This window comes from Brienomyrus brachyistius, chromosome 17 (assembly GCF_023856365.1).
Source record: "Brienomyrus brachyistius isolate T26 chromosome 17, BBRACH_0.4, whole genome shotgun sequence".
Classification (NCBI taxonomy): Eukaryota; Metazoa; Chordata; class Actinopteri; order Osteoglossiformes; family Mormyridae; genus Brienomyrus; species Brienomyrus brachyistius.
This window is the reverse complement of record NC_064549.1, coordinates 8,444,864-8,457,519: the sequence shown is the minus strand read 5'-3', so window position 1 is coordinate 8,457,519 and position 12,656 is coordinate 8,444,864. Positions and strand designations below refer to the sequence as shown.

The window sequence follows — 12,656 nt, the reverse complement described above, 5'->3', positions numbered from 1 at the left end:
AGCTGGCTTCAGTTTAGAGATTAAAATAAATAAAAATAAATACAAATAATTCAAAATAAAATATGTAATTATAATAAATAGATAAATCTCTGCCCTCCCCCCACTGGTCAACAAACAAAAAATACTAGATTTTACTGGTCGCACAGAATGGTAAATTTGATAAGAAGCATTTAAAATATGCAATTGTAAAATTCATATAGGTTTAGCTATGTTACCAGGAGCACACGCTACACTGTACTCCGTTAGCAAGATACATCAACCTTGACCCTTGAGGTGCTGCCTACCTTGTCTCCTGCCAGAATCTTGAAGGAGGCGATGACCTGGTCTGCTGTGTCCGTGTCCGTTGTCTCCCGGGACATGAAATCGATGAAAGCCTGGAATGTCACGGCCCCACTGTTGTTGGGGTCCACGATGCCCATGATGCGTGCAAATTCGGCATCCCCCTGGGGGCAAGAAGGAGGTCAACCGAAGGGCCTAGAGGCTCGGAGAGGGGGGGTCATATCCTCATTGATGGAATTTACTTAAAAATGCAAGCTCTCTCACTGGAAAAAGTCAATACAGGCAGTTTTCGACTGATAAGTAATCCGTTCTACATTCCCTTACACAAGCCAAATCTTATGCAAGCTGGACTTACCTTCCCAAAGACACCATACAGCAAAAAACACACAAGCCAAAAATACACTAGTAATACACACCGAAGAACAAATTAAATTACCGAAAACAAAGTCTAAACTTACTCAGATTTACTTGCAATACTGCTTCCGGAAACTCTCAAGAATTGGAGCATCATGCTAACAGTACAAAAGGTTATGGGCTCAAATCTCAGGGAGCACAAAAATAGTAACCCTTCCCTCTTATGCAAGTCGCTTACAAAGCATTAGACAAGCGATTATAAACATAAATAAGTATTGTGTTTATTTTTTGTGCATGTACATATTCACTTTACTAGTTTATGCAAGTCGAGAGCTGCCTGTACTGTTGGACTTTGTAGATGGAACAAACATTGCTATAAACTATTTTTTATAATGTCAGACAGCCAAACACAACGATTATATTTTATTATACGTCACCGTGTGACGTGGGCAGCGACAGTGACAGAGGCAGGCAGGACGGATAGAAAGAGGAGAGGCTCCCAAGCAGGGCAGACAGAGGGCTAGCATACCAGGCTGTTTCCCGTGGAAATGAGCAGAGCGCGGAAATCATCGCTGTCCATCATCCCTGTGCGCTTCTGTACCCGTCAAGGGGGGGGGGGGGGTGTACGCAGGAGAAGGAAGGAAGAGGGGGTATGGATGGCCATTGTGTGGCAGGGAGGAGGAGATTGAAGAGAGGAAACAGAAAATAAGATGGAGGACAGGTGACAAGGGAGGAAAATATAGAAACGGACACAAAGGCAAAAATGGATTGAATAGCAGCAAAAGAAATGGACAGATAAGGGATTGGTGCAGGAGGGATAAAAAAAAGAACGGAAGAAAGGAAAAAGCAGAAGTTAAAAGCAGCCAAAATACCGAAGCGATAAACCGGTTATAGCAGCTGGATGAAGAACAGTGCAGGGAGAGTCTGCGGCCAAGAGAGGAACACCGTCTTCTGGGATCTGAAGGCCTCCCTCATACCTGCTTGTCATTATCCACGTCGTACCCCAGGCTGATCAGGCAGGCCTTGAACTCCTCCGCCCCCAGAGTACCACTGTGATCCTGTAATTTGGATCGGCCAATGGCGGCATAGAGCCAAGCAGTGGGGTGGGGTTTGACCAATTGTGGAACAACACAGCGAGTTGGTTTTGGGTCGTCGGATGGTGATGGATCCACAGCATGCAGGGGTTCACAGGATGGGGTGAAAGGGGGGGGGGCAGACAATGGATATGAGATGGTATCCTGTGTAAAACTGAGCACTAGTGTGTAACTAATGTTAATGGTTTCTGTCATTATGGCACTCAACAATGGGCAGGGCAGGGGGCCATGAGGCGATGCGATTGGCCGAGAGGGACCATGAGAATAACCAATGCATCCCAGAGCTTATATGCCAAAATGGACTTGATCAGCCCTGATAGAACACAGCTATTCTAACTAATCTGGATCTGTAACCATGACCCACGGATCCATCTCCCTGCAGACCTCAGATTCTCGGGATTCAAAGCACCAGTGCAGTCTAGTACAAGTCTGCTGCTCTGCCGCCGGTGCCCTGACCTTGTCAAAGTGGTTGAAGGAAGCCCGGTACTCGTGCAGCTGTTCCTGGCTGATGCCCTTGGCGTCCCGGGTGAGAATCTGGTTCTCGATCTCGTTGATGGTGCGGGCGATGGTGGTGAGAAGCTGTTCCCAGCCCACACGTAGGTGCTGCGAAATAAATGTAAAAAGGTTACCTAAGAGACGGACGTAGACGGGACCACAATTATCCCACAAGGGTGGAAGGGAATGTAATTATATCTTTGTGGGGACTCTCCATTCATTACTATGGGGAAAAAATCTAATCCCAACATGGCGACCTTAACCCCTACCAAGCCCTAACCTCAACCTTTGGCATTTCTACTTTTTTTGATTGCATTCACAAATCTTTGCGGAGACCTGAAAAATGGTCCCCACGTCATCAAAATATCAGGGTTTTATTAAATTGTGGGGGACATTTGGTCCCCACAATGCAATACAAACCTAATACATACACACACACACGAGCAGGCAATGGCATCATGCGACTGCATGCCAAATGGTCTTTAAAAAATTGCAAGAATCAACTCTGACGACAGGCCAGTGGCAGCCAGTACAATACCTCCATGGTGTAGGTGGTGTATTTGTTGTCAAAGATGAGAGCCTCCTGGATCAGCTCGTGGTTACTCTCCAGCTGATCGATGTTGGGCTTGTACTCAATAATACTCTGTTCATATTGCCTCAGATGAGTCAGTTGGTCCTCCAGAGTACCGTTCATCTCAATAGATATCCGGCCGATCTCCTGCAGACAAACACCAGCACGGTTACACAGCAGCTCTGTAAACAAAAATCGCATTCCAAAACATCTTAAAACCTGTCAACGGTCTCAAAACATCTCACATATATATCTTAAAAAAAACTAACCCACAATCAAGATCTGGGCTGAATTGGAAAATGTAGACTCTGGGAACCATTGTCAAAAATACACTGGGACTCCGAGAAAAGATAATAAACTTGGCCAAGTTCATCCATCTAACAGCGTAATACACAGGTATCCATCAACTTGTGCTCTATCGAGCAACGTCCGATAGCATTTATGGAAATAATAGTAAGTACACTAATGGAAAGACACCTAAAAGCAGATGCATTACAATGCTAGCAGGCGTTTTACTTAGTGTAACAGGTGCAGGGGAACAAGTAGCACTGCCAGCCCTATAATGATCCGCTGCCCATATCTAACTTGTAATAGAGTGGTCATGCAGTAATATATCCGTGATGGACAGTTACAATAAGCAGGCGTGATACAGGTACAGCAACAGTACTGCACAATTTCCTTGCATAAACTTACCGTACAATAAACTATTACGCCACAGCTTCTCACGCCTATTGTTTGCCAACATGTGCATTTATTGATCGTGCACCTCGTGCTTTATTTTCCGTGAAATTTAAGCCCTTTTTATAAAAGCGTTGTGATGTTATATTTACATTATTTGCAGTAGAGTACTGTGCGTATATTACAGCACCGTACTTAGTGTCCTGCTTCTCCCCTATAACTATTACGACGAACTGACTTGCGTCCGGTGGTGCTGGTCCCAGTACACTGTCCCCAGATACCCGTGTTTCAAAGTGAGATATGCAAATGCGGGCACAAATCGCAGACCTCCATCTTGTTTTGTATCCAAGGCCCCACAATGTTGGCCTGGTTGGCGAACTGGCGGCGGAGGTGGTCGTTCGACTTCTGTCGCTCCAGCTCCTCCTGCAGTGCCTTGTCACGCTGAGGTACCAGCTGTCGGACCTGGGGAGGGAACCGGGGCCATAGGGAGTCTTGGTAAAATGGCATGGGAGGCTACTTTTGGTATTAACCAACGGGATCACATCTGGGAAGAAGCTTCTCGAAAAAGCACAGAGCCCCACCCAGCTTTTTCAACCGCCCTGTACCTTATCCCACTTGCTGTCAATGCTCTCCGGAGTAATGCTGGTGTAAGGGTTGCTTCCGCTGAGCTTGATGCCATTATATTGCGCGATGTTCTGCACCTCCTTCTGGATGGCCTGGATGGCTTCTCGTTCCTTGTTTGCTTCTGGGAGGGTGGACTTAAACTGCTCATGGGCTGTGATGAGACCCTAGAGAAGAGAAAAGGCGGAAGGCTTACTTAAAGATTTAAAGGGCGTGGGTCAATATCGACATGGATCTCTGTGCTTATATTGCTGATCCATACAATGTATTGCTACAGATGTAGTTAATACAGCTTAAACACTGATCACATTTAACGCAGTGCTAAGACTTGGAACAGAACATTATAAAGAGGGTAGCCCCCGGTTTTTTTTTTTTTTTGCTCTCCAGTTTCGTTTCCACGGAAACCCCCTCTTACCTGGATCTCCTCAATGTTGTGCACAATGAACATGTCTTGCAGGTCCTCCATGGCGCCCTCCATCCAGTTGTTGAATGGCGCCGCCCTCTTGGCGTACTCCAGGTACAGCTCGTCAATGGACTCCAACTGCTTCTCGGTCCTCTGCAAAGTGACCGTAAGGGGGGTGTTGAGATCTGACATCGTGACAGTGGCATCTTAAAACCGACCAGAACGGAAAAGTAGAAAGTTCAGGCCTGTAACGGTATTCAGAGCAGAGAATGAGGCAGAGAGAGAGAGAAAAGGAGGGCACTGCGGACAGGGGCTCACCTCCAGCGACTCCCTGCGGCTCTGAGTCAGAGACCCCAGGGAGTCCCACTGCTCACAGATCTTCTGGCAGCGAGCGTTCACATTCGGGGAATCATAGTAATCCAGTTCACTTCAGAAAGAGTGGGAGAGGGACAGTAAGAGGCACAGTGCCACCACCAGCTCAATTAATTAACTTATGGGAAAACACTGTTCTACACATATGCCACTGTCTCAGCCTAAAAAATAGGCCCTCATTTCTCAAACAGCGCCTCCCCTTCTTGGTCACCCTCCCCGCCCCCGTGCTCCACCACATGCCCTCGTACGCATCCCTTACTTAAGCTCCTGGGCGATGGCAGCGATCTGCTCCACACGGTCCTGGTGGGCAGCCAGGTCGCTTTCGAAAGCCTCGTGCTTCTTCAGCAGGGCCTTGACCTCCGACAGGGAGGCGGTCTCATAGTCCTTCTGTGTTAGCATGGACTCCTTTCCTGCAGGGAAAGGGGCCAGCAGGAGTCAGAGGGAGGTAACAGGCTCCGACCGAGAGCAAAGAAAGGGGAGAACGATGCCAGGGGCACCTGCGGTCCAGCCCTCGTGGATGGTGGCTTTCTGCCGGAACTTTTCGGCCAGGTGGTCCAGTCTCTCCAGGCGACGGATCTCATTCAGGAGCCACTCCTCGTAGCCTTTCTCGGCCCCTTCCAGGTGCTGCCATGCGCTATTGATGTCCTGCAAAAAAAAGGGGCAGTCAGCAATTCAAACAGCCAGCTGCCTCAGCTGGCCACTCAGGCACAGGCTGCGTGTACAGGGGCGGCGCCACAGGCCCAAGCTGAAAGCTGATTGGGCCTTGGGGTGGCCCCTCCCATCATTCACCAATTCAAAGCATCGCATTGGCTAAGGATAAAGCCGGCCCCTCTATGAATTGTGGCCCCTCTTATATCCTTCTCGTAGTAACGCTCCTGCTTAGGCCTTCTCACATGTGACCAACTTCAGCCGTGACATGTGACTGGCTTAACAGATTACGGATAAGGCTGCACTGACACCAAAACTGGAGATAAGCATTAACTGCGAAGCCTCAAAATTCATACTACATAAATCAAGAAGTAGATCTTATAATCAAGTCTGATTCGGTTTTCTTGACTATTCAGATACATGTGCATTTGGGTTGTAATGGTGCACCTATTCATTTGTGTTCAGTTCTGCGGGTACAACGAAACGAACACATTTTACACAGACAGAACCTAAACTCACAAGCAGTTCAACCAGGAAAACAACGATCATTGTGGCTGTGAGTTGCTTACGGCAAATGCTGGCTAGTCAGTCAGTTATAATCAGCAGCTTGAGAACATTTCGGTTACCCAGTAAAGTACATCAGCGCCAGGGAGAGAGCAGATAAGACAAGACCAAGGGCGCGTTTGCGCCGCATTGTATTTCAGGGGAAGGTTATTTGCATAACCGCTCGACAATGAAGACATTTGCGAGGCCAACCCCAAAGTACTGAAGTACCAAAAAAGTACCCCAGTTGGTTTGGTACTTTAGGTACTGGTACTTGGTCGGAAATCAATGGAAAAGTTCCGAAAGTGACGTACCAAATGTAGTGCAGTGGAAAAGTGCCCCAAAACTGTCTATCGACTTTATTAAGCGAAACTCGTATACATTGTTGTAAATGCGTCCTACTCATTTGAGATGACATCCAAGTGCATGTATGATCGGGACAAGGCAGAAATTGCCTGTGCAAGTTAGTCTCCCCGTGACATTTAAGGTGCTTTTGTCACAAGATTCAGACCGGGCTAAAAACATTAAAAAAAAACTACAACTATAGCAGTTTATTGCTAGAGGTATGCAAACAAATTCGGTAGTAAAGTACACAGGATTTAGTTCATTACGATTATCATGCAATCATTTAAAACTCTTTATTTTACATATTTATTTTTACAATGTGCAAATAAGCGTCCCTTAGGTTTTGTTATTCATACACGCTGATATCAGACACATCGCCTTTGGTTTACAGTTGTTCTCAACTGTATTTGTGTTTACAGTTTTAGTAACAATCTCAAAACAAATTCAGTTTTTCCTGCTATACTGAAATTGAACCGAGCCAAAAGCCAAGGTTGATATCGAACTGTGACTGAACACATTTCGGCCTTCTGTCCAAAAGAGGGGCACAGCAGTGTGATGGAGAAAATGACACAGAAGACGAGAAGGTGTCGCTCACCGAGACCATGCGGCCCTCAGAGGGCATGAAGGCGGGTCGGTTGTTCAGCCTCAGCTTGGTCTGCAGGGTGTTGAAGTTGATCTCCAGCTGACACTTCTCCTGCACCTTAGGTGGCTTGTGAACACGCCGGTAGTCACGGAAGTCCTCCAGCTTCTGCTGCATCTCATGCATGGTCTTCTCTGGGGTGCGGTTCTCCAACCAGGGGACTGTGCGACGGATCCACTCCAGGAGCTGGTGGGAGGGAGGAAAAGGACGATGTACAGATGAGAAAAACACCCAAAACGACCAATCAAGAACAACTGATGGAGAGAAAAACGCTCCAAACAGGCCAAACATTTTAAAGCAGTCAGTCATACTTCACAACAAAGGACAGAACAAACGAAAAACGAACATTTCATCCAAAAGCTGGTGACTACTTACGTCACTGGCCAGCTTCTCGTAATCCTCCATGAGATGCTCATTCTCTTGGTTGACTGCCAGCACCTTGCAGATTCGATTGGCTGCTGTCTCGGCCTGTCACAGAGAGAGGTTTTAAGCACACAGTAGAGCTATTCTCTAGCTATTTAAGAGTGTGCACACACTTAAAAGTTCAAGGCACTCTGGAATAGTTTGCACAAGTCAAAGTTTAAGTGAACGTTCACTATGCTTGCTCGAGTACGTCAATCTATCCTGACCTGAAATACTCCCGTTGAAAAGTTAGGCTCAGCATGCAAGACTTATTTCTGAATTCAAATTCAACTGCTTTCCCGTGCAATTAGGTCACGTGGAAAATCCTACAATTCCCACAAGCCCCATTCATGGTTAAAGACGACAGAAAGTAACACTGAACCAACTACACATGACCAAGCACAAGTTACATGGGTCGTGCACCAGACAGACTTACACCGCCTCCCTACACAGACAAAGCCAGTATTAACCTCCCCTTCAGGGGACCATGTAGACCCTAACGCATACCTGGAATTATACTAATCATTCAGGCCCATTTGCTGTACACAGTAGAATAGAGAGCACAGACATAAACCCCTTATGAAGACACACAGCATCACTGTACTGCATACAAGGTTGTTTACAGATGCAATTCACTGCTCACTGAATGGCAGAAGCCGATTACAGATTCTATTTAAATCAGTGGGGAAATTCCTATGAAGTAGCATCAGTGAAATAAGGGTCAGGGCTGGTCTACATGCACTGCGGACGTGGGCTCGCCACAAAAGCAGGCCGTCCACATCAGGCCGCTGTGTACTCTGACAAAAGGTAGGTGGCGCTCAACAGAAAAGCTGTTCTTAAGTGGTTCGGATGGTCGAGGAAAGGTATTTAAAACACAATCCTTGGTGCGATCTCCTTTCGGACTTCCCCTGACCAGCGAAAGTAGCAAGACGCCATTACGTCACAGAAAGGACAACACGGCATTTCAGCTTTCGATTGGGACGTGCCGCAGAGGCAGTCTTGTCGCCGGACCTTCGAGGCGAAAACTGTGTCAGAACAGCTGCAAAGCTGTGACTTGTCTGCAGTAGGTATAAAACAGCCTTTAAATAACTGAACCAGAGCAGAGCAGCGCAGGAGAAGCTAGACCAGGCCAGATCAGGCCAGCTATGAAGAGCTGCCAATGAAGAAGTCGTGTCAAAGCCACTTAATGTGCTGTAGTCAGTCACAGCTAGAAAAAAAAAACGTTTGAAACCTACCAGCAGTGGTGTCAAGTGGAAAAAAAAAAAACTCACATTTGGCTGTTGTTCTGCTTCAAATTTGGTATATTAGGGTGATTGTTGTTAATCTAAGAACACCATCTGAGGTTCAAATTTCTTTGTTCTGGATTAATAATTGCACACTTGTTAAACCCCAATCCCATATGCAAAACTTTGCATAAAAATTTAACTCATTCCAATAAAATAAAGACAGACTAATGTGGATGAGGTCATGATGACCAGGCAGAAAGTGTCATACTCCAAATTGTTAATTAATGGAACGCAAAACTTCACAAACAGCAGCACTGAGACCAGCGCTGGGATCTCACCTGTCTCGACGTCTAGGTGAATATTATTTAATGGTGCAAACACATGTGAAACACATGCAACACATCATAACATTAAGGGCCAGACGAGCAGAACACGTGACACGGGGCAGTGAACATGCCACAGCGCTACCCAACACGTGAACGCACGACAAGATGTGCACACATTGCTCTTTATGGATGAGTTTCAAGAGTAACTGCATCGAAGCCGGCTACAACAAAATGCAAAACCTTTCCAAACGGTTAGTCGTGGCAATGCAAGCGAACGCTCCACACAACCGTGCCTTAAATCTGCATGCTTCTCTGGCGAACGAACCGATTTTATACCACATCGTCCAGCATCATCTGGGCTCACACTACGGTACAAACTACCCACTGTAATAAAAACAAAAAAGAGACAGTGAAGAAATGCTTCGTGACAGCTCAATGACAAGCCGGAGACGAAACGAAGCAGCGAGCGAGACGAGGTGCGGATAGAGTAGGTAGTCAAAGCGGAAAGCTGGCGTGCTTTTCCATTAAGACTAGGGCCGGCCTCGGCGCCGGGCGCAAACCAGCCGCAGGTTCAGAGGTGAAGGCCACAAGCAAGTCCTCACCTTCTGAGCGCCTGAGAAGGCGTGATAAAAGCAGGAGACATATGTCATGATGGCCTTCTCATCAGGTCGCAGCGTACCCACGATGTCTGCGGTGGCCGGGGGGGGAGGGGAAGCAAGTGTGCGTGGGAGAGAGAGAGATAAAAAAAGAGAGAGAGAAAGCAGTGAAGCCAAGCTGCCCCCAGCAGAGAGGACCCCCCTCCCCTGCCACGCCGCATGGGGGTGGAGGGGGGATATGGGAAGAGAGAGATGCCGTCGCCTAGCCATTTGCAGTAAGGGAAGGAAATCCGCTGCAGGATGGTGATTGTCAGTTAGAGAGCGCCCCCTTCAGGCAGAGAAGGAGCAAAGAATACTCTGTGAACCAGGTCACGGTCCCCTCCCTTCCCATAGGACACCCATACCACTCTCCTGGGCACTCCCAGTCCCTGAAAGACTGGGGATGTATAGCTGGTGGCCACATTTAAGGATCTGCTTTTCGCATAGTAGCTTAAAGACAGATGGCATATTTATTTTCAAATACAGGAAGCCCACACACTGGGCCAGCACTGCAGTGGATCTTTTTCAGGCCTGTAATAGAATACGTTCAACATGTGGCCCTGTACAGACACTACAGTGATGCACGCAAGAATCTTACATTTCGAGGTTTTTTTTCCTCCTGCTATTCGGCAAATTGTTCCCAGCAGTCTAAGCCCTGCGGTGCACTTTTCATCGGTAACACTGCAAAGGACGCCAGCCTGAGTTCCTGTATCTAGGCTACCGTTACCGGTAGAAACGGTGCACGGAGCAGCCAGCTCCCCGGCGTCTTGAGCTCGCAAATATCCTAATGAATGAAACTCTGCACTCGTGTTCTAATCAAGTCTGACCCGTTTTGATCATCTGCGTCATCAGACATCAGTCAAGACCCTCGCCACTCCACACAGAAACACAACTGCTTCTAGAAGATTCACTGCGCAAGTCTGCTCCCGATTCCTCAAATCAGACCTTCAAGGAAAGTGGAGTTTACACCTATTGCCAACTAGTCTCCTTCTTGCTTAATATTTTAACACTTAAATACAGGCTATGCCTGGGATACAAACACCGCCATAAAGCCGATTATATTAAGAAAATCGGGTGAACCGCAGTGGTTTGTAATAACGACCGCACCTGCTACTTTGTAACGTGAAAATACTGCGCAGGCTTAGACGTAGAGTCCCGTGTTTAGTTACTTTGATTACTACTGTATAATTACTGTATTATTATTAGCGTTATTATGCATGATATTATTTTCCGGCTTAGCTACAGATTCGACTTAAAGACCGACTTGGGGAATGGATCTTGTTCGTGACCTCGGGCCTGCCTGTACTTAAACTAATACCAGTACAAAGGCATTAATTCTTAATTCTCTACACATTCTTTGTTACTGCTGGGAAAAAGTGTATCATATTCAAAGGCCACAACTAAAAGCACCATCTGACACTAGAGAGATGGGTTTAGCGCCTCAGCAGATACGGCTGACGCCACCAGCTGGTTAACTTCATCTGAGCTAAGAGTGAGAGGCTCATTTTAAGCAGAGGAGATGGACTTCAGTGCAGTGCTTGGGTTGTCTGGGGGGTCCTGGGAGGAGAGGGGGGCCCGTGATAATCCAGCCAGCCTGTCCCAATGCTTGGCGGAAGAAGCCATGCTGGAGGGGAGCGCAGGGGTGTAGATGTGGGGGAGGGGAGGGGTTGATGGGGGTTGGGGGGGGGGGGGGTACCTTCTGAGCTCCAGAGAAGGCATGGTAGAAACTGGACACATAGGTCATTATGGCTTTCTCATCTGGGCGGGCAGTGTTGACAATGTCTGCAGGAAAACCACAGTTACACATATACGCACACACGCGCACGCCCTCTCGACGGGAGACGGATAGCTGCATTCAGACACAGATATAGAAAATAGAAGAGATGGGCTTGTGTTGTGAATTTACATGTGCGGGAAATAAAACTAAAGAATTAAGTCATCTTGGAGGACTCGTCATGTGCACATTCTGCTTATCAAGTTATATGATTATTCATTTGCCACAGACAAGCAAATTAAATCTAACAAGTGTCTATTTCTACAAAATCTAAGAAAAGCATTAACATTAATATGTTAAGATTGAGAGCAATTTTACATTGTGTTCAAGATATAACCATCTCAAAGTTGTGCTATTCTGATTGGATTACTTCATAAACTGTGTGCGGCGTGTAAATGAAAACAGGATTAAGATGGAGATACGGTGTTCCTAGGCGATGAACGCTCCACTCCACCCTGCACTGGAGTACAGAGAGATGCAGAGATACTGGACCATGAAGAGAAGCCAGAGCAGTGTTTTCCAACAGGGTCCTAGGGGACCCACAGACGGTTCACATTTTTGCTCCCTCCCAGCTCCCGGTAGCAAAAATATGAACTGTCCGAGGGTCCCCGAGGACCGGGTTGGGAATCACTGAACCAGAGACATTTACACAAATCACACAAGCAGGCACACACAAGCAGAAATGTGCGACGGTTGGTGCAAAATATACAAGGGTGATCATGAAGAATCTGGAATCCACATGTACGACAACAACAACAACAACAACATCATTTAAATACAGAAGCTGGATCGCTGGCTTGCATTGCTGCGTCAGACACCCCGTGATCATGAAAGATCCGAGACACGACGGCTCTTAAAACATACGACGACGCAGAAGGGGATGTGTGGCTAGGAGGACCTTTACCTTCTGCGTCCAGCATCTTGGGGATGTCCAGGTACTTCTCAGCCACTTCAAAAGCGTTGTTTAGATTCGTCACTGGATCGTCCTGAGGAGGAGGATCAGACACACGCTCTGCTCTGACCAACGACTCAGCAGGCAAGACTCACTTGTTGTTCAAAGGACAGACTTGATATTTTTGACAATATGCGCAGCACGAAAAAAAAACAGCCATGCACATTCACATGTACCAACCTTCCTCAGCTTCTCATAGTCTATCAGGTCAGGTCGGTGTCTGTGGATCAAGGCATTAAAGGCCAGGCCATCCTTCCAGCTGTCAAACAGGGTGGGAAGGAGATATCAGAGATCACAC

The 12,656-nt window shown here is 47.1% G+C and overlaps 1 protein-coding gene across 2 annotated transcripts in view; it reads right to left on the bottom strand.

The window, feature by feature from the left end:
* LOC125712005 (alpha-actinin-4) overlaps positions 1 to 12,656 on the bottom strand; it is a 33,919-nt gene that overhangs the window by 1,536 nt on the left and 19,727 nt on the right. The window contains exons 6-20 of one of the 2 annotated variants that reach the window (XM_048981579.1): positions 12,539 to 12,617; positions 12,311 to 12,392; positions 9,600 to 9,685; positions 7,419 to 7,511; positions 6,999 to 7,229; positions 5,365 to 5,512; positions 5,127 to 5,277; positions 4,814 to 4,922; positions 4,508 to 4,648; positions 4,077 to 4,259; positions 3,799 to 3,933; positions 2,761 to 2,940; positions 2,184 to 2,330; positions 1,611 to 1,691; positions 285 to 443 (exon numbers count right to left, since the gene is read on the bottom strand). In XM_048981579.1, coding sequence (XP_048837536.1) covers positions 285 to 443; positions 1,611 to 1,691; positions 2,184 to 2,330; positions 2,761 to 2,940; positions 3,799 to 3,933; positions 4,077 to 4,259; positions 4,508 to 4,648; positions 4,814 to 4,922; positions 5,127 to 5,277; positions 5,365 to 5,512; positions 6,999 to 7,229; positions 7,419 to 7,511; positions 9,600 to 9,685; positions 12,311 to 12,392; positions 12,539 to 12,617 — 2,005 coding nt within the window. Of the gene's footprint in view, positions 1 to 284; positions 444 to 1,610; positions 1,692 to 2,183; positions 2,331 to 2,760; positions 2,941 to 3,798; positions 3,934 to 4,076; positions 4,260 to 4,507; positions 4,649 to 4,813; positions 4,923 to 5,126; positions 5,278 to 5,364; positions 5,513 to 6,998; positions 7,230 to 7,418; positions 7,512 to 9,599; positions 9,686 to 11,328; positions 11,415 to 12,310; positions 12,393 to 12,538; positions 12,618 to 12,656 lie in introns of both variants that reach the window. The other variant, XM_048981578.1, reaches the window with a different exon arrangement.